Below are 20,558 nucleotides of genomic sequence, written 5' to 3' on the forward strand. Positions count from 1 at the left end.
TACATAAATAATAAATATTAAAATTCAGTTAATACATTAATAATAATAACCCTATGATATACTATTAGTATTATGATCTAGACAATTTTTCACAATAAAGTGAAAACTAATGAACACATTACTTGATATATAGTAAAATATTTTTGAGTAATAAAAAATTTAATTTTTTATCTCTTTAAACTAAATTAATAATTCTATTTGATATCTTTATACTAAAATATAGTAAACTACTAATACTAAATGAAATAATTAAAATATAATTAATATATGATGGAGACCATTTATAAACTCAATAAATTTAAAGTATCAATAATATTATTAATCTATTAATAATACATATGATCATAAAATTATAGATTGATAAAAATTTATTAATATAAGAATAATATAGATTAATTAAAATTTTAAGTATATTAAAATTCAATTAAAGAAATAATAAATAGAATTATTTCAATTAGTATTTAATTATTTCATTAAAGGTTATATATTTTAATTATTTCATTTAGTATTAATAGTTTGCTCATAGTGTATTTTAGTACAAAGATATCAAATAAAATTATTAATTTAGTTTAAAGAGATAAAAAATTAAATTTGTTATTACTCAAAAATATTTTACTATATATCAAGTAATGTATTCATTAATTTTCACTTTATTATGAAAAATTATCTAGATCATAATACTAATAATATATCATAGGGTTATTATTATTAATGTATTAACTGAATTTTAATGTTTATTATTTATGTATTTAAAAATTATATTTAAGAATGATTTATTTAGTTTCATAATAAATGATATTTTTAAATTTGAATAATTTATTAATTAATTTGTACTTATTATACCATATATCTAATAATTTATTAGAAAAAGAATATTAATATAATAAATAAAAAATAATTTAAAAAAATATTGTTTAAAAAATTATAAGGACAAATAAACTCGTAATTTAATTTTAGAGATAATTAAATTTTTATTTATTTTTATTTTTTATTCAGAGTTGAGGAAAAAATACCCATAAAAATTATGTTGTGTGACGAAATTAGGAGACAGGAACAAAAGTGAATCGATTTTATTTTAAGGAGTGGACGTTGTGATTCTTAAAAATGCACAGGTACCGAATTGCTACTTCACTCGAGGAACATCATTCATTGGAAAACACGCCGAACGCTATCTAATTATCTATGCATGTGCAAATGGCGGTGACCATGCAACTCACCCCCTTTATCCCTAAACTCCGACGACTACGAAGTTCTCACAACCTTAATTTTCACAACAAAACAGCTGCAACATCGATCATCGCTTGTTGCTCTGCTCGCAATTCTTCAGAAGCAGAGGTTTTAGTGTCAGAGTTCAATCCTAAGATTCCCATTGAAGAAGCTGTGACACCCCCAACATCATGGTACACTGACCCTTCTTTCTTCCAACTTGAGCTCCATCGCATCTTCTACCGAGGCTGGCAAGCTGTCGGTCAGTTTCTGCTTCTCTAAAGTTTCTAACTTTTTGTTAACCATGTGAAAATGAAGAATTTTTCACTCCAATTTATTACCTTTATTTGTATTTGAATATATCATCAAATGTGTACTGGGTTACTGTATCCTAGATTTTCCTATTCGTTCCTAGAATTTCTAAATATTAAATTGGTTTTACTAACCAGGATCAACAGAGCAGATAAAGGATCCCAATAGCTTTTTCACTGGAAGGTTAACTTTTTTTTTTTGTGATATAATCTTACTTTTAATTCAGCTGGATTTGTCCTTTAGATATGTTGGTGTAGAAAAGTAGGCTAATTGTTGCTCCATTTGGTTCTTGGAAGGGGGAAAAGGGTGTTTAGAGGTCAATTATTAAGTTGTGCACTCTGCTCACTTTCTTTTCTTCCAAGTTTCTAAGAACCAATTGGAGGATAATTTATTATAGACTAGGAGATGTGGAATTTGTGGTCTGTCGAGATGAGAGTGGGAAGCTTCAAGCCTTTCACAATGTGTGTCGACATCATGCCTCTCTTCTTGCTTCTGGAAGTGGACACAAGTCCTGCTTTGTCTGCCCATACCATGTGAGTTCACTTGTAGAACTCACTATGCATATTTTTTAGTTCAAAAATGATATTTGTACACCAAAATCAGCCACCAATATCAGCCACTATGTATTTGTGTATAAATATATGTGATTTTAACTTATTCACAATGTGTATTTTATACTTGTGGATGTGGCTGATATTGTTGGCTGATTTTAGTGTACACCTAGCATAATTGTTTTTAATTAGATATGATGAAAGGCAATTATTTCTTCAGGGATGGACGTATGGGCTAAGTGGGGCACTTCTTAAGGCAACTAGGATATCAGGAATGCGGAACTTCAATGTAAAGGTATGAAGTTCTGAGTTCTGAATTATTATTCTAATTTATCTGTTGTTCAATGTGTTTGGGGTGGCTGATTTCTCTAACCTTGAAAGATAGGATTTTGGGCTTATACCAATTAAAGTATCTACCTGGGGACCTTTCATTCTTCTCAATCTCGAAAAAGAGAGTCTTCCTCTGATGGAAATTGATAGTACTTATGTAGCAAAAGAATGGCTTGGTAGCTGTTCAGAAATATTGAGTGCCAACGGAATTGATTCTTCGTTAAATTATGTTTGTAGACGTGAATACACCATTGATTGCAATTGGAAGGTAATCTCTTGGCGTAACTGATCATAATTGGCCTAACTCGAAGGTATGTTTGAAAATTGAAACTTTCTTCTTTTTTACAGGTATTCTGCGATAACTACTTGGATGGTGGCTATCATGTTCCTTATGCACATAAAGGCTTAGCATCCGGTCTTAAGTTTGATTCTTATTCTACCACAGTATGCTTCTTTGCTACCCTTTATCAAAATATCATTTATAATACAATGTACTTTATCATGATATATCTCCCACCCCCCAGAATATCATTTTGTTAGATCTAATTAATGTGCTATATTAAGCAAAAAAAAGATATTATGATACTCCTAGAATTGGATTTCTGGACCTCTGGTTATCACGGATTGCTTACTGAAGGGTTCTTATGAATGAAACAGATATTTGAAAGAGTTAGCATCCAAAGTTGTGAAGGCAGCTCAGGGGAAAGCAAAGACAATTACGACCGACTTGGAAGAAAAGCTATATATGCTTTCATTTACCCAAACTTCATGATTAATAGGTTCCTGCTTTGTTATTTGGGCAATTGGTTGATCTTCTTTTTAGTCCCGATGATATTACTTTTATGGATGATAAAACAATAAACAGCCATCTTCCTTCCTTGTATTCATTTTGCAAATCAGCGTGCTTTCTTTTTATAACAAGTTGTGTTTACTGGTGGCATGACAGGTATGGACCTTGGATGGACACCAATCTTGTACTTCCACTAGGACCCAACAAATGTCAAGTGGTATTTGATTACTATCTTGAACACTCTCTAAAGGTAATTTCAAGTCATGCATCTGCCTGATATTATACCCTTTTTCGGCATTGGTATTCCTCTCTCAATCTGTTATAATAAACCTTGTGTTGATAGTTTCTCACCCTCTGCATATGGTGGGAAGATAATTTGGCACCAAGATAAATAGCATTTTGAGCAGGGTTAGTGACTGTAATCATGTTAAGAAATATGAAGTCTGGAACTTTGCTTTTCATACTTTGAATGGTTCCATGGAAATGCAAAAGATAATTATTTTCTTGTTTGGACTTGATCTTATTGTCTCCATAGTTCGTTGAAGGGTCGAAACTTTTCTTCTGTCTAACATTCTTCTTTGGCTGAGTAGCATGACAAGGATTTCATAGAGTTAAGTTTACAAGACAGTGAGAAAGTGCAGGTACAAATGTTAGTTTTCTAGGTTTGATAGAAATTTTCAAAGTGTCATAACATAGTACTGAAGTAGTATATTTGGCTGTTCTTGTTGATGATCAGATAGAAGATATTGTGCTGTGTGAAGGTGTTCAGAAGGGTCTCCAATCCCCGGCATATTATGTGGGTAGGTATGCCCCTAAAGTTGAGCAGGCCATGCACCATTTTCATTGTCTGCTTTATGAAAACCTAAAAAAATAAATTCCATGACTAGGTATGTGTGTGTGAATTTGAATTTGATGCATGCCATGCATGCAATTACTCCATTTGCAATAGTAGTGGTGTTAAATTCTGCATGCAAATTGCTGACACCATTGTTTATTTATTTTATTTTTTTCCTTTGAATGATTCAAGATGCTTTAAGGCGTAGAGAGGCTAGGTTTTTCACATGTGCACCCTAAACTTAATCAGGGTTGAACCCAAATAAGGAGAAATAAGGGCACTGGTGGGTGGTGGCTGACTGGCTGGTCTGCAAAACTCATCAAATCTTGGGCAAGCAGCTAAAATTGAAATAATAATCAAATATCTGTAACTTTCCACATATAAGAAATTATGAATTGGTGTTTATCAGGCTCACAAAATACAGTAATAAAAAAAATAGGGAAAAAAAAGAAAAGAAAAAAGACCATATACATGTTAAAACCATTTGTACAACAGTATACCATTTACCATTAAGAATGTAAGCTATCAAGTCAAAATAAAAGAAATTGCACGCACGAGAGAAAACCAGCTAGACACCTATACATGACTCTCTTCAGAAGCTTCACAGTTTTTCTGGTCGACAAAAACACCTTCGAACACGGTTAGTACACTTCCTAAAAGAGTTACTGAGCTGCTTTTCTGGTACTGGTATCAGTTTTCCAACCACAGCAAGAGGCCAGCTGAAAGTGATGGGAAAAGAAATGATATAAACATATATATGTACATGATGAAGCAACTCTTCTTCTCAGTTACCATAAGTGCATTAATCTCTCTCTAGTGTAAACAAACTCGTTGAAAACTGACCTGATAAATCCAATGATGACACAAATGAGCCACTGTTGCCAAGTTAGCTTGACTGTTTTAACGAACTTTTCTAGAAATTCAATGATGATGATCTGAAAACAAATAAAGAAAGAAAGTTTACATTCGTCCTAAAATATAAGAATATTTCATGAATAAATACCAAATGCTCAGCCAAGAGTTCAAACAAGACCAACCTGAAGTACTACAGTTAATGCCACTATCCCCATAAAGAGGTAGTTTCTTGTGACTCCCTTGAATATATTGAACTCATCCGGCTTGCGGGCATTAAATTCATTAAAAACCTGCAATTTTGGAAGTATGTTTTCTTTATCATCATTTAAATGAGAATTCGAAGATGAAATATATGGCCGTGCTACAATAGCTTAACAACAAAACCTTTTGACAAGGTTGATTTACAATGTATTAGAACATTTATAACCCAAGTGATACTTATAGAGTTCAATCCTTATTTTCTCAATCTTCTAAATAAAGAGAGTAAATTTTAGCACCAGATTAAGTTAGGCCTCAGAATTAGTTCAATACGGTAAGTACTTACTTGACAGAGAACAAAGGCATTGAATATCAAAGTGTCCTTCACTTTGAGTGCGTGGTCACTGGACTTGTGTGCCAAATTCAGTATGGAAATGCCTCGGAAATTGAGTATAAGTAGGACAGACACTTGGTAAATTGCCTGAAAGGTTCCAACCATTACACGGATATATGTAGACAATAGAAATAAAATGACATCAACTGAAGCAATGGTGAAGCAATGCATTATAGTTTTACTTTAACACTCATTAGTTGGTTGTTTGTAGCTTAGCGAACTTAAAAAAAATCCCCTGTATTTAAAATGAGAGGGGCGCTACTAGTTGTGAAAGAGCATTCACCTGTATCAGCAGATTCCTCCACATAATATTTGATATAAGAGGTTCTCTGAAAAGCAAAAAAGATATTATCAACTTCTGTAGATGGAATCTACCCCAGCACATAGCACAGCATCAGATGTTATGATAATGGAGCTGCCTACTAAGTATAGGTCGATTCTCCGAAATATATTTGAAAATACAGGCAAGAACACATAAACTTGGTGCTCACAAGTATCTCCATGGCTTCTTGCTACTGGTTATTTTCAGAGGGAATCACATAGTATTATTAAATTGATATGTTATGTTCATGTACCCTGATATTATTGTATTTTGCCTATATTTTTATGTTGTACAATATACTTCTCTCTTTAAAGTTCTTTCTTATAAAGATCTTGATTTAAATCTTGCTGATGGTCCTTAGTAAGTCATTTGAGAGTACTAGTAAGCTCTTTCTAAGGCTCGTGACATGCTCCAACCTTGGAGTATGGTAACCTCCCTTCCCTTAAAAGCTCATTGCAAAAAAAAGAGTAATCAGAAAAAGGATTGGCTTTCCGAATTGTCTACAGTTCTTTAAATATTCAAGTACCATGCAACACTAAAATATCATATCGAACAAAAAGTCATGATTCAAGGCACCAAGTTCTTTATAAAGGGGCATTTTAGACCTTCGACCCATTGGATCACGATCCATTAGATGATCAGTTGGTGGTTCAGTTGCCAAGGCTAGAGCTCCAAGTGTATCCATGATAAGATTTACCCACAGAAGCTGTTGAGGAAAGCATACATATAACTTGTAAGGATGGCCTCTTGAATAGTGAACACAAAATCGATGACAGACTAATAGAAAGTAATACCTGTACTGTATTTAGTGGTACGTCACCGGAAGAAAATGCAGCAATAACATTTATAACAAGAGCTGCTATATTCACTGTAAGCTGAAACTGGATAAATTTCTGAATATTTGCATACACAGACCTCCCCCACCTGACAACCTGCATTGTTGGAGAAAATTGAAAGCAACAAAAGTTATGCTTCAGGTATCAATTTATTATTATCACCTTATGTTAAACAATGTCAAGATTGCATATCAATTCTATGCAAAACCTATAATTTGGCAACAGTTTACACGCTGAATAAATAGTGGACTAACCTTTACAACTGAAGCAAAATTGTCATCCAATATAATGATATCAGAGCTCTCTTTCGCAACTTCTGTACCTTGAATCCCCATTGCAAGACCTATATCAGCCTGAATACCAAAAAGTAAAGAATCGCAATCACAACCAAAGTAATCAAAACTAGTTTGTATAATTTCAACATAAAAACAAGCCTTAGATCCAAACTTAGAAACTAGGAAACGGAATCATGTCATATATGAGGACTTGTCATATGATTCCATAATATGGATCCAATAGAATATTTTTTATTTTTTTTTTTTTTGGGTCTTCAACTGTTATTCAGACTCTATTGCCAAGAATCCAAACAGAATATGAAATAGACGTAGGAAAAACAATCTTGGCAACTGTCAGTTATTGTCATCTTCATAGAGAGTACTTATCACTAAATGAACAAGGCCCCAAAAAGTGGGAAAAGAAAAATGATGCACAAACCTCATGTAAGGCAGGAGCATCATTAGTTCCGTCTCCAGTTACAGCAACAACATGCTCCTTCCTCCTCAGTGCTTGCACGAGCAAAAGCTTGTCATTCGGAGACGATCGTCCCATAACCTATTACACAGCATTGGCAATCAATTTGTTGAGAAGCTACATCACTATATGAGCACGAGCAAAAAGCTATTGTAGTAGTTGAGTAATACTGATATCTTTTCAACAATTTCTAATCTCTCTGCATCTTGCATCGCACGGAAGTCTTTTCCTTCAATGATGACATATGGCTCTGTAGCTTCGGAATATGAATTAAGTATTCCACATTCCACGGCAATTGCTGTTGCAGTTTTGACATTGTCACCGGTGACCATTTTTACCTAGGATTAGAAACCAAACCAAATAAATCAACAACGTTTTACATAGAAAACTATATATGCAAAGCACATTCCAATTTTTAGGCAAAATAATTTCTCAGTCACCAGAACATTGAAGATCTAAAGTGGCTAATAATAGATAAATTGATCTTTGCAAACTAACTTAAAGACATCAGAAGCAATTCCTTAGTTATTTCTAATAATTCATGTGGCAAAATCCTCCATTTTTTTCAACATCAAAGGCATGTATTAATAATACCTTAACTCCAGCTTTCTGGCAAAGTTTCACCGCATCTTTCACACCAGGTCGACAAGGATCCTGCATTTCAAAGGAATATTTGATATAAGAAACAACAAGAACAAACTGAAATGATAGAAATCAACAAGTAAAGATACTCAACCTCCTAGCACAATATAGGTAGAAGATTTTGAATGTGAACAAAAATGTACGAGTTAAAACACAATATTAAAAATAATCTGCTGGGAGAAATTCAACAAAGTTGAGTCCATGATGAAAGGGAAAATATGAAAAATGTGCTAACGAGGTTCTACTTCAGAAGAGGAAAATCATGATCATACAGCATACCAAAAGAGCACAGTCAGGACAGTATTTTATGATACTGATAATATAACAGATGAAGAGGGAAGTACTATTTTAGAGGAAAGAAATACCTTCAGACCAACAATAGCCAATAAGATGAGATTATCCTCAGGTAATGACCAGTGAGCAAGGTCTTCACTGGTTGGAACTTTCTCCATTTCATATAATCTATACGCAATGGCAACACACCGTAGACTACGAGAAGCCATATCTTCAATAGCTCTTCTAAAATAGTTCATCTGCAAACCAGAAAAACTTTCCTCAGAAGAACTTTACCAAAACAGGACAAGACATTTTACTGTTAAATGTCGTCCAAATATATCATACAGTACTATTATTTGCACTTTTAAGTACACAATAAAATGAAAAAAAGATGAGGCAAATTGCGAATACCAAATTAGTGAAAGTTATATAAAGACAAATGATAGAGAGAAAAAGAGGATGCAAAACGGGAAAAGCAAATTAATTAGTTATTGATATCAATATGTAAACTATTTTGTCATACCTTTCCTTCATCCATCTCTATTAAGTGATCATTTACATCCATATACTGTGTACAGCAGCCTAGGACTATCTCAGCAGCCCCTTTCCAATGTATATGGATTTCAGATTCAGTCTGCAAAGAAGTGTAAAATTCTTAGTAATAGTGAATTGGATGACAAACAAGATATTGAAAAGTATTGACATTTTATAGTAAAAATTTCATTAAGATGGTACCGTCTGTACTGCAACCCCGCCTCGTTTTTTATCTGAATTGAATGGGAAGACATGAATAATTGATGATTCTGCTCTAGCGGCTTTAAAATTCATCCCAAGCTGATAGGTCATATAACAGTCATAACCAGTTGTTAATACCCAAAAATCCTAGAAGAAGAGAGAAATGAAGAAGTTTCAAAACATACCTGAACAGCCCAATGTAAAATTGCCTTCTCTGTTGGTGATCCAGAAACCTCAACATTGTTACTACCCTGTGAAAAACAGAATCACGCAGAATGTAGTTGAACCACTCAAGTAGGCCATTATCGTAGGAATGGAAAAAAAAAAAAGATAAAAAAGAATTCTAGCATACCTCAGGTACAAAAACACTGCCATTGGTGTTCTGTGCAACTCCTTCAATCAGCAACGAGCAGAGTATAGGTTTGAGCTTTGACTTCTCGTGAGGAGGATCAATGTTCTCCCCACCAATGATAGCCTCAACCACAGTCATCTGTCTCAAAATTTAGGTGAAATGAAACTCAGCTAGACACACAATTATCTCCAACAATGCCAACAGAAATGAACTTCTTCCTCAAAATATTCAACCAAAGTAAGCTGTTAGTGGTCAACACACAGAAAACATTCTGCTCCCTATTTAAGTTGGTATAAGATATCATAGCGATCGGCTAGTTTAAGTGTTGAACTCCAAATATTAAATGCTAAAGGACTTCCTTCTTGTCATAAGCTATGAAGCAAGCATGCCAGAGCAAAATGGCAATATTTGCAACTTTCTTTTATGTAACATCCATAAATCTAAATCAGGTTTATATACTGCATCCCAACTAACCTGATTCATAGTCAATGTTCCAGTCTTATCACTGCAAATAGTTGTGGCTGAGCCCATAGTCTCACAGGCAGAAAGCCTACGTACCTGCAATTCATTGAACTTATATAAAATAGTCCGTCTGAAATAGTTATGTCAAAATCCAATAGCACAAACAAAATTCAGCATACCAAAGCTTTATCTGCCATCATTTTTCTCATAGAGTAGGCAAGTCTGTAAGACAGTTGATGGACAAAGTTTTAATAGAGAGAAATGACATTCTAAAAGAATGACAAAGAGAATAACTGTAACATACTATAGTATGTCGAAAGATTTGCCAAGACAAACACAAGTGAAAACTAGAAGAGTGAGGGGGGAGGCTAGAAATTCAGTTAAAAAATTAGGAACTTACGTTAAGGTAACTGCTAAAGGGAGTCCTTCAGGTACTGCAACCACTACAATAGTGACCTATATATTCAATGTGTTACAGATTTAGAATCACCTCAAATGTATTAATTTCAAAGCCAATAACAGTTTATGAATATGAACACAAGTGGCTAACAGATCATGCATGTTTCGGTAGTCCAGTACTTATCAGTGCACATACCGCAACAGTGACTATCTTTATTGCTCCATCAATTGCAGTACTGAGTTTAGTCTTGCCAGCTGTAAATTGAACACTTCCATCTGGGTTTCTAGAATGCCCAGAGAAATACCTGTGCTTATGAACTGCCATTTCAGAGACATGCATGACAAAATCTTCACTAAATTGAAAAATTGCAACTTAAAATAGAGTTTTTGGCAGATGGAAAAGGATCCTCTAAAGTGACGAGATTGGTAAAGTGAAAAAATGAGAAGTTAATCACTATTGAATTACCTTAATTCAAGAGTGATTAGATCTTCATTTTCTCACTTTACCAACCTCCTCACTTTGGAAGAGTTTGATCATTGGCAGATAGTCCTGTCATTTCACTTTTGAGACAGTAATCCACTCAAGTCTCAATACAAGAAAGTATTCTTGTGGTCTGTAGAGTCCCATTTTGGCAACCAACTAGACTAACATTTAGCAAATGATAACTTAATAAATGATTTTAAAATTTGCCAAACACCAATGCAGTATTTGTAAAAGGTTAAACTTGAATATACAAAGAAACAGATAGCAACCTGGCCAGTAGCACAACCAGAACGATGACAGCCACAGAGAGCCCAATTATACCTATGAAGGTGGCAAGACCATTCAAGCGTACCTATATTGAGAACTTATATAGGTGAACAGCCAAAAGGTGCAGGAACTCAAAGAAAGCACAAGTAGAAAGGGTACCTGCAAAGGTGTTTCTTCACCATTGTCTTCTGAAATGTTAGCCATTAGAAGCCCCCATTCGGTATTAATACCAACAGCCGTTACCTTAATAAAGGAATTAACCAAAAATGAAAAATCAGCAAAAAGGGCTGTATAATCAATAAAACATAGGAACTAAATCCAAGGAAAAATATGGTCAATTTTAATATATTGAATTATTGATGGTTCATTTTATCTAACATTTTTATCCCTCCAAATTTTTGGACTCAGTTGTTTCAAGAATCAAAATGTGAATGAAATCCCATCATCAATACAATATGTGCATGCATTTTGATGCCCTAAGAATAATTGCACCTCTCTCTCTCTCTCTCTCTCTCTCTCTATATATATATATATATATATATATATATATATATATATATATATATAAATAGACACACACACACATGGCAAAAGAAAGTAAAACATTACGAGCATAAGACCATTGCCATCTGCAACTTTACAACCAGATATCAGAATAGGGTTCTTAGAATTCTTTTCAACCTGCAAAAAGGAAAATGATTATCAAGCTTAAGAAATGAGACAAGTAATTTTTCTTATTCAGCACATAATGGAAAAAAAACACTTACAATATTGCTCTCCCCAGTCATACTAGATTCATCAACTGCAAGAGAGTGACCGACGATCAAAATTCCATCAGCAGGGACCTAGAAAAATCAGGTATAAACTAAATAACAAGAAGGATAAGCATTAAGTAACCATCAGGCACGATGTGCAAAAATCACAGAAGATGAACTCATGTACCTGGTCACCAATGTTAAGGGGTATGACATCACCAACAACAATATCATAGATTGAGATCTCAACTCTTCTACCTCCTCTAATTACCTTCTCATGCAGAGAGAAAATTTAAGGGTTGAAAAAAAATATATATAAATATGATAAGGAGGATGCTATGATAATAATAGTAATAATAAAGAAGTACAGAGAAGCAAAAAATCAAACCTCCAAACGAATGTTTCTCTTCTCCTCATTTAGGTCCCGAAACTGAAGAGACTGCTTATAATCACTTATAGCTACAAAAGGAAGCGGAGAAAGAAAGAGAGTGATGCGCACTTCAAACGATAATATTACTACAGATGTAACTATTGTGATAAGTGATAACCTCCATAATATATAACAAAGTTATATAAAAAAATCAAGTTGAGAAACAGAACCATAGAACATGTTTGAATGATTTATTAGAAATTTTACAAAGACAAAATATTGGCATAGTACCTGTAACAACAATAACAAGAATAACTGCAAAAGCAATGCTTCCACCATCATACCATCCTTCCTTAATACCCTGAAAATAAAATTAATTCTTCTATGGATGAAAACCTATTTCTCAACATTTAAAAACATATTCATGAGATGGTATAGGTACAAAATGAAAGTACAGCTACAAAGTATAAGGGATGACGAAAGACAATAATCAAAACAATGCAAATTTTAGTTAGACTGCAATGATCAGGTCTTGACACTGCCAATAGATTGCAATTTACCTTAACATTATTTGAACCAATGTATGCTAAAGAACCATAAGTTTGTTTGTCAATATGGAATATGGATGAGACAAGTCCAGTCTCCATTAAATGGATTGGTTCAAAGATGAATACCTAATAGGATACATTGTTTCTGCTATAAAGGAACAATATAACTCTGCCACGTTTTCTCACCTCAGATTTTATCCCCAGTACTAATGAAGCTGCAGCAGCTACCATTAAAATAATCAAGGTCAGATCCTTGCAAGCATCCCAAACAAACATCTGTTATAGACAACATAAACAAAGACATCAGCCCAATAACCATAAGCGGACCATCCAATATCAGAGTGCACCAGACTTTACCAAGAAACTTCTTCCTTTCTTTCGAGGATAGTTGTTCGAGCCAAAAGCCTTTGTCCGTCTTGACAAGTCAGTGTCATCACCTTGAATCCCCTTTTCTAAATTGGTCTCCAACAAACTTGCTATCCCTTCAACCTTAAAATGTGATTCAGAAGCATTGCATGAATATTTATAATGCTAATAAATTGGATTACCAATTTAAGAAAGAACTATTATTGGCACACTTACCCCTCCTTTTTCTTGCAGAGTAGCAGTATTATGATCCCTTGCAATTGAAGAAAGTAACTCTAGCCCAATTTGAAATTCTCCAGTGGTGCTTGTAGGATGTGGGGCGATTCCTAATTCTAAAAGACATTATCATCAATAGTGGGAGAAAAAAGAAGACCCATGAATAGGCTCTACACTTATATTAGATCAAGCCATTGTAGGACACATAATTGTAATAAAGGTCGAACAAGATCATCACTGATAATTGGTTATACTGATATCCTAGCAACAACTTAAGAATAAGATAATACTTAAGATACCATTTATTATGTATCACCGTAATAAAGACACTTCTTACAAATCATGACGCAGCCATAAACCACAAAAAATGACAACCATATCAGCTACTAGTATACTGCAATTTATCCACAAATAATCACGAGAAGATTGACTCACCACTATTCAATTTTTTTGCAGACTCCTTGAAAAGATACGCTGCCTAATAGGAAGAATAATTAATTAAAATCCATTTAATGTCTGATAGATGAGCAATTATAAAGAGAACCAGCCAAGGAACCAAACTCTGATGACTTGAACATGCCCTCTAATCTTTCTCAGCACTTGCTCCTTTTCTTCTTCTTTCTTCAGGTCCAAGGTGTAGCGAAATCGGCGAGAAGCGTTAAGCACAAGCGCTGCTTGCTAAAAAAAGAAGAGAATTTTTGTCTAGCCATTAGAAAAGCACTAACTTCCAGAAAACGAAAACTAATACATAGCCTAAAAGCAGCAAAAAACAGAATAATCAAATAGAACTAGCCATTGATAAAACAGGCTAATATAATCATAACAAGAAACACTGATGTTGCTAAATAATAAGTTTATGGCAACTTAAAGTCCAATGAAGGATCTGCTAGTTTTGCAAAGTGAAGTTTATATTTGTTCTGGTGACTTCCAACTACTTTTCGGAAGGGCATATTTGCAACTTCAAAAGAAGTAATATCTGCAAACGTTTTTTTTTTTTTTTCCTTTTCTTTTGTCCACTGCTAGTTTTCACATTGCTGTTCATGTTTATATCCTAGTCTCAACTACAGTTTGCCTCTCTTAGTGTTATGGTGTTATAACTTATAACCGTTAATGGTTGAATAATCCTCCTGGTTTTTTCCATTAGAAATTAGCATTATCCATCTTCTTCTTTTTTTTTTTTTTTTTTTTATCAATAACATATATCAGACCTGGAAATCCGTCCATCTTATAGAATTCAAATCCACCAGTCATAATTGAATCCCATATCTGGAAACTTAAATCATCCCTTATCCCACAGGGTCCAGTGAAGTAATTTTCTTAGTTATGGAAAAGAATGTAATTTTCTAAAGACATGAACTGCTCTTCAGATCAAAAGTAGATAAAACAAAAATTTATGAAAAACTGGACCTATCTTGCTCCCACTTTATATAGATGAATCTAAGAAGACAAGCACATTATCTTGTATGCACTGTGCAATAAACATACGGTTTGATCTCACTGGAGCTTCCCAATTTGATTGAACAATGGTTGCTGTGTCCAATTCATCTTTAACTACAACTCAGTTGACATGTTCTATGTGGTGCAACATGGATTGAATGCAACAAAATTCTTAACTTGACATGTTCTGCCGGTTCTGTTTTTACAGAAAGAATCCTGGAGTGCTGTTGTTATTCTTGACAGAACAACATGTTTGTTCCTTGTAAATATAGAAAAGTATTCCATGTAACACTTCCTACGATGCTGATCCAATTTTGATAAAGCAAAGGCACCAGAGCAAAGTTAGCCCCCAAGAATTTCACCTGTTCCTATCCTCTGGTGTACAATGTTTTGGAAGAGATTCACAAATCGCAAGCTGATATTAATAGAACCAGAGATCCCAAATATTGTGCTAAGTGGAGCTTATATCATGTAATTACTTCACTTTTTTCAATGCCTCAAAGTTCAAAATAGTCAAATGCTTCTCTCATTTTGTCATATTTTATAGTAAGAAAAAGGGGGGAAAAAGTTAAAGAAGATAAATGAAAGAACCTAGTTTAATCTCATATCTTAAAAACTACAACTGTGGAACTCAGAATCAATGGCAAATTTATGAGAGAGGGGTTTCTATAAACTTGCTCTGCAAATCCCAGAACACTAAGGATTAAATAATCCTAAAATATTTCAGCTTCTTGTTTTTTAACTGGTACCTCTATTTTCAAATGAATATAATATATCAAACACTGAATTTTAAAAAGCAAAAAGAAAATGAATGAATATAAAAATTATTAAGAGGAGAAAGGGATAAAGAGATATACCCTCCAACGCTTGAGTCGTTGAACGGAAGCATCTTTTGTTCTGGCAATATCAAAGGGACTGGAGGAGGAGCCTCCGTCGTCGATGTCACCGGAGCTCCGAGGAGCTTCTATGTCGTCCTTTCCATAACTCATGCTTCTTCCAATAACTGTCGCAGGAGAGATGACACTGTATGTTACTCTATCGTATTCGTTCATAGTGGTATTATCATTATTCTCCATCAACCATCATTTCAATTGCAATTAGCAAATTAAATCAATTTAACGGTGAGTAATAGTGAGCATTGACAATTAAATTAACTAGTCTTTGTTGACTTACCAGTAAAATTAGAGAAGAGTAGCTTTTAACAGTGACAGTGATAGCAGCGTTGTCTTAATCTGTGGTACGATCTTCTTCCTTATCTTCGTCGATTGCTCTTCAACCATTCATACAAACAAGAAACGACGAGCTTAATTAACAAAGCGTTTAAATTTTGGCATTTAATTTTAAAAGAGAGATACTTTTCTAATGTTATTGGTTTTCTCAGGAATCACGGGTGGAAGTTGTAGATTCAAGGGAAGTATCCACCACGCTAAGAATATATTCCACTCTTTCTTTATTATTGTTAGCTTATTTCTAACGACTTGTTCAAATTCTGAGAAGATCGGAACCTGTGACACCATTTTTTCTATGCACTCCTCTAAAGTCTAAAGTCTAGAGTCTCATGCTTCAAGTCATTCCATTTTCCACTATTCTCACCACTGCTGTATGACATGATATCAGTTTCAGAACCATAGGGATATTGTAGTCATTTTACCTCTTTAACTAATTAATCGCTAGCAAACTATGTGGCGAATTCTTTGGTGCCTGTAATTTAGTGTCGAAATTGCCAAACTTGTTTTTTATTATAAATTTTAAATATTTAAAAATTATTTATTTTTATATTTTTAAATTAAATATTAACTTTTATTTTTTTAATAAATTAGGTATATATATATAGACATCATAGCATTAGCATGCACCTTATGTTATACATGATTGTTCATTTGAAGTTATCTTTATAACTATATAACTATTCTTGAAGAAATTTTGTTGAATAAGTAATTTTTAGTTTTATAAGTAAATGTGAAGAGGGTTATAAATTAGTCACATATTGAAAAAAATAAAAAAATTATAAAATAAAAAATCTATTAACTTGACATCTTAAGATTTTAAATTAGCTAGATATATTATTTTTTAATTTTATATTTTTTTATTCGATTTCTTTCTAGTAAAACTCCTACTTTATAAATATGCAGTGGGTACTTTACGGAAGTAGTCACTCTTTTATATATTTAAAGAAAAAGTTTATTAGCCAACAATTTTTGTATTTTGTGATTAGTACTTAACCATCAAGAAAAAAATGAGTGATCTCGTACCATTAAAAAATACTATTAATGGCCAATTGATAGTTACAAAATACAAAAGTTCCTTACCCCTAGCACTCCTCATATTAATATAAGTCGATGAATATTTTTAATTTAATATATAAAGAGAAGATCATATCAGTGAACATGAAATAGAAAATTATTTTGATGTTTAATAATATGTCATGAAGGGTAACATCAAAGCTGAGGATAAGTGAGACAAGCCATTTCGTAACAAATGGCCGTAGGAGTAGGACACGACATATTCCATTAATGTTGATGGAAATTTGGAAAAAGAAGTCAAGGTTCACATGATGGAGCTAAAATAAATAAACTCAAAAGTTGAAATTATGGACATTTTTTTTTTCAAACAACTATATATCAGATGAAAAATAATTACCTGTATAGAATAACGAACGGTGTGGTGATTAGAATCACACAATCAAGATACGAAGAAAATGTAATAGATGATGCATGTGTGTCACGGATTACATATATATAGATAGAACTTACGCACATATATGTATATATAGCATGTGTTATTCGTGCATGACCCCAGCCAAAGTGCTGAATGCAGATTCAGTCGGCAGAAAAATTTAACAAATTTTTATAGTATTCGTTATTAGTTGTAATAATATTATATATACTTGTCTCTTTCATTTTAGAAAAAGTAATTTGGTATAAATTAAATAATTCTCTTAGTTATGAACATAGTATTATATATATGGTACATAACATCTCATCACATATGTGAAGAGACAATAACGAACATACAAAAATAATGTATATTTTGTAGCCAATTAAGAAGTATGAAGAATAAGAAGAATCACCTTAATTAACATGCCATCATGACCAAAAACTCAAGAGACAAATATTATATAAATGCATCATAATCTTGATCACATTCAACATGAGTAAGAAATATAGAATTAAGAAAAGGTATAGCTAGTTATACCTTAAGATATGCAGCTAGATGCTTAAGGAAAAAATAACTGATGAGAATTTATATATACCAATGAAATTAATGTGAATATGGATCAGCAACTAATTAATAGTCGAAAAGCAAGCATCCAAAGTTGTATTATTTGTGTCAAAATACTGATTTGTCAATTTAATTTGTTTGTCAAAAGATAAGTTTGAACAAGAAGAAAAAGGTTATGCTTAATGTAGCTGTTTTAGCCGAAAAAAATAACAGTATGTTATGTTTTCAATAATGTTATTTATTTTTATATAATAAGTCTTAATTAACAGTTTAGAGAATGACAAGGGAAATTTAAAAAGAGCAAAATTGTATATCTTTACCTTATAGTATGAAGGGTAGGAGCAAAAATGCATGAAAGAGCAAACTAATTGGATAACCACTTTTAATTGCATAGACTCTCTCTATTTAATTATTCTTGCATATGAAGCCTTTTTTTCCTTGAACCTTCCTTTGTTTTTATCAGGTGGGACATAGAACTAATATAATTAAGGCAAGGTATATTTGTTTTGGTGACTCAGTAAGGCAAGGTATATGTTTATGTTAATTAATAAGTAGCTAATGTTTAATTTAATTAAAATTATTGTTTAAATTATAAATTTTCATTTTTCTTTAATTTCCACTGCACACTACTCTGAGAATTCAGAAAGTAACAGAATGCTCTTTGCTCTGTGTACAAGCAAGCAAGTTCTGATCTCTTTGGTGTGTGATAATCAACAAGACACACGGTTTGATCGGTTTCTAACATACATATATATAGTTCCCTTGTTTTTGGGGGGTTTATTGTTGATGTGGGACGATATGATGTTTAAGTTGAGTAATTGTTATAAAGGGAAAAGATGGTTGTGTATGGAAAGGGTGTTAACGAATAATAGGTTCAATTGTGGGTTTTGCTTAGTGTGCAGAGTGCATACTAGAGAGGACAAACTGACTGTGGGGAAGAATTGAGTTTTATTTTAAATTATTATGTCAAGTTTCAATTTGTTATATGGGTGACTTTAATGAGATTGTGACTGTGGATAAGAGAAAAGGAGCCAGTATATTAACAGCAGCAGCGGTGAAAGATTTTAGAAGTTAAATACAGGATATGAAGTTGGTGGATTTAGAGTTGAATGACCGTAAGTTTTCTTAGTTCAGGAGCCAATCGTGCAGTAGCATTGATCGGGTGTTGGTTAGCGTGAAATGGGTTAAAAAGTTTCCTCAGATGCGACTTAAAGGTGGACAGATAGGTATTTTTAATGGTGTAAGATTTCATCTAAAGGTGTGGAATTACTTATTTTTTTCTTTTTGCTGGTTAAGTACTGGCCAAATTTTAATAAAAGTGCTGGATTCCTAGACTTTCTCACTTAGTTATTGTAGAGTCTGTTAACATGATTAGGTTAGAAATAATTTATTTCACGATTCCGCTAGGAACTAACTCTAAGAGTGTAGTCAACTCGAGCCAACTAGTTAAAAAACAGATCCATTACAAAAAGAAAAAAAACACAACTCTTCACTATCTTAATTTTTTGAATTTTAAAATTAAAAATAAAAAGGAAGAGTTGACTTATGCTGTGTTCCCTCTAAATTTTTTCTTTATTTTATAAAAATAAAGTAAAAAAAGAAGCTAATACTATCATATATTCTAATTTATCTACTTAGTGTAATGTGACATACATTCAATTTCTATCACAATAATAATAAAATTTTTACTATAATAATTTTAAAAAAATTACATTCACTGATTTTTTAAGATTTTTTTAATTCTATCAAGAAACGTACAAATTTTTAACTAAGCTTACAACCATTAAACTAACTTAGTTTAAATTTTTTATAATAAGTATTTTTCTAATTTAGCAAGAAGAACCTTTAAAATTCATGATACAAAATAAAAAATACATCAAAAAAATTTAACATAATCTATGACTTCTTTCTTCAAGTACACGTCGCATAAATGCCTTTAAAGAAAAAGATAAACTATAAAAAAGTAACATATTCAATGTAAATAATGAAAAAGAAGATTTATATAAAAATGCAAGTGGTACTGTGGTAGTAGTTAATTAAAGTACTTTTGACGTAGAAACAAGATTGTTGATGTTATGAAATAAAACACAGATGATGTGAGGATATATACTTGCCTTGGCGCATAATCTTGGATTTTCTGGTAAAAAAGAAAAACTAAACAGAATCTGAATCCAGAATATAATTATATATAAAAACATAAAAGATCAGAGATAACAACAACGAACCAAACGCGCTTAAAATTAAAGAACCCAATGCAAAGTGCATACGTATCGTCAACTTCTTGTTTAATTTGTTCTTTTCGGCCAGGTTAAGTTTATTCACAATAACAATGCATGCTTTTCATTTGTTGTTGATTTATTCTAAAGTAAAAATTTGTTTGCAGTTGTTTTTACATAAAGTTGTTAATGAATAATTATTAAATATTAATTTAATAAAATATATCAAATTATTTAACGATTCTTAATTAATAATTTTACGTAAAATAAATGCATGCTAATCTTTTCATTAATCTGATTAAGAAATAATATTCATATATTGTTATAATAAGACACCAGCACAGTCTTTATCTTGGGCCAACGTCATACAACATGAAGTTGAAACGACACAACACGAAACTTCTGGGAAATTTTCAATGGCCCTTCTTTCCT

General features: G+C 32.6%; 2 protein-coding genes across 14 annotated transcripts; one reads left to right on the top strand and one right to left on the bottom strand.

Moving 5' to 3' along the window:
- The first annotated feature begins 1,089 nt into the window (after nucleotides 1-1,089).
- Nucleotides 1,090-4,164, top strand: LOC112697419 (choline monooxygenase, chloroplastic). 2 transcript variants are annotated; one of them, XR_003151220.3, is made up of 10 exons: nucleotides 1,090-1,468; nucleotides 1,656-1,701; nucleotides 1,916-2,051; nucleotides 2,290-2,364; nucleotides 2,455-2,667; nucleotides 2,748-2,843; nucleotides 3,057-3,178; nucleotides 3,346-3,439; nucleotides 3,725-3,830; nucleotides 3,926-4,164. XR_003151220.3 is itself a non-coding variant. In XM_025750594.2 (10 exons), the coding sequence occupies exons 1-10, from the start codon at nucleotides 1,183-1,185 to the stop codon at nucleotides 4,061-4,063; spliced, it is 1,257 nt and encodes a 418-aa protein (XP_025606379.1). In that variant the 5' UTR covers nucleotides 1,090-1,182; the 3' UTR covers nucleotides 4,064-4,164. The 2 variants fall into 2 exon arrangements, 1 of the variants encoding a protein (XP_025606379.1); XM_025750594.2 differs by having other exon boundaries at nucleotides 3,780-3,830.
- A 186-nt stretch (nucleotides 4,165-4,350) lies between these two features.
- Nucleotides 4,351-18,283, bottom strand: LOC112697389 (calcium-transporting ATPase 10, plasma membrane-type). 12 transcript variants are annotated; one of them, XM_025750566.3, is made up of 35 exons: nucleotides 18,231-18,283; nucleotides 15,862-15,958; nucleotides 15,546-15,691; nucleotides 13,813-13,929; nucleotides 13,687-13,729; nucleotides 13,252-13,367; nucleotides 13,027-13,158; nucleotides 12,856-12,945; nucleotides 12,413-12,482; nucleotides 12,140-12,210; nucleotides 11,939-12,022; nucleotides 11,764-11,841; nucleotides 11,606-11,677; nucleotides 11,156-11,239; nucleotides 10,999-11,081; nucleotides 10,442-10,550; nucleotides 10,247-10,302; nucleotides 10,026-10,068; nucleotides 9,859-9,942; nucleotides 9,385-9,522; nucleotides 9,218-9,283; nucleotides 9,033-9,131; nucleotides 8,821-8,931; nucleotides 8,387-8,554; nucleotides 7,974-8,033; nucleotides 7,550-7,717; nucleotides 7,344-7,460; nucleotides 6,884-6,982; nucleotides 6,588-6,725; nucleotides 6,399-6,499; nucleotides 5,755-5,800; nucleotides 5,424-5,558; nucleotides 5,062-5,169; nucleotides 4,868-4,959; nucleotides 4,351-4,743 (listed from the first exon to the last, which is right to left on the bottom strand). In XM_025750566.3, exons 3-35 carry the CDS (start codon nucleotides 15,675-15,677, stop codon nucleotides 4,626-4,628), a joined length of 3,228 nt encoding a protein of 1,075 aa, XP_025606351.1. In that variant the 5' UTR covers nucleotides 15,678-15,691; nucleotides 15,862-15,958; nucleotides 18,231-18,283; the 3' UTR covers nucleotides 4,351-4,625. The 12 variants fall into 12 exon arrangements, with proteins under 12 accessions (XP_025606351.1, XP_072055933.1, XP_025606342.1 ...); XM_072199832.1 differs by lacking the exon at nucleotides 18,231-18,283 and adding an exon at nucleotides 17,884-18,066; XM_025750557.3 differs by lacking the exon at nucleotides 18,231-18,283 and adding an exon at nucleotides 17,329-17,497.
- Nucleotides 18,284-20,558: the final 2,275 nt, after the last annotated feature.

This window comes from Arachis hypogaea, chromosome 1 (genome assembly GCF_003086295.3).
Source record: "Arachis hypogaea cultivar Tifrunner chromosome 1, arahy.Tifrunner.gnm2.J5K5, whole genome shotgun sequence".
Taxonomy (NCBI): domain Eukaryota; kingdom Viridiplantae; phylum Streptophyta; class Magnoliopsida; order Fabales; family Fabaceae; genus Arachis; species Arachis hypogaea.

Excerpts from the sequence above, each read along its gene's own strand:
- LOC112697419 (XM_025750594.2), top strand. The coding sequence starts at position 1,183 with ATGCATGTGCAAATGGCGGTGACCATGCAACTCACCCCCTTTATCCCT. Across the intron at positions 1,469-1,655 it reads CCGAGGCTGGCAAGCTGTCG|GATCAACAGAGCAGATAAAG; the intron begins GTCAGTTTCTGC and ends TTTACTAACCAG. Across the intron at positions 3,831-3,925 it reads AAGACAGTGAGAAAGTGCAG|ATAGAAGATATTGTGCTGTG; the intron begins GTACAAATGTTA and ends GTTGATGATCAG.
- LOC112697389 (XM_029298805.2), bottom strand. The coding sequence starts at position 15,764 with ATGGAGAATAATGATAATACCACTATGAACGAATACGATAGAGTAACA. Across the intron at positions 11,678-11,763 it reads TGACTGGGGAGAGCAATATT|GTTGAAAAGAATTCTAAGAA; the intron begins GTAAGTGTTTTT and ends TCCTTTTTGCAG. Across the intron at positions 4,960-5,061 it reads CATTAACTGTAGTACTTCAG|ATCATCATCATTGAATTTCT; the intron begins GTTGGTCTTGTT and ends ATTTGTTTTCAG.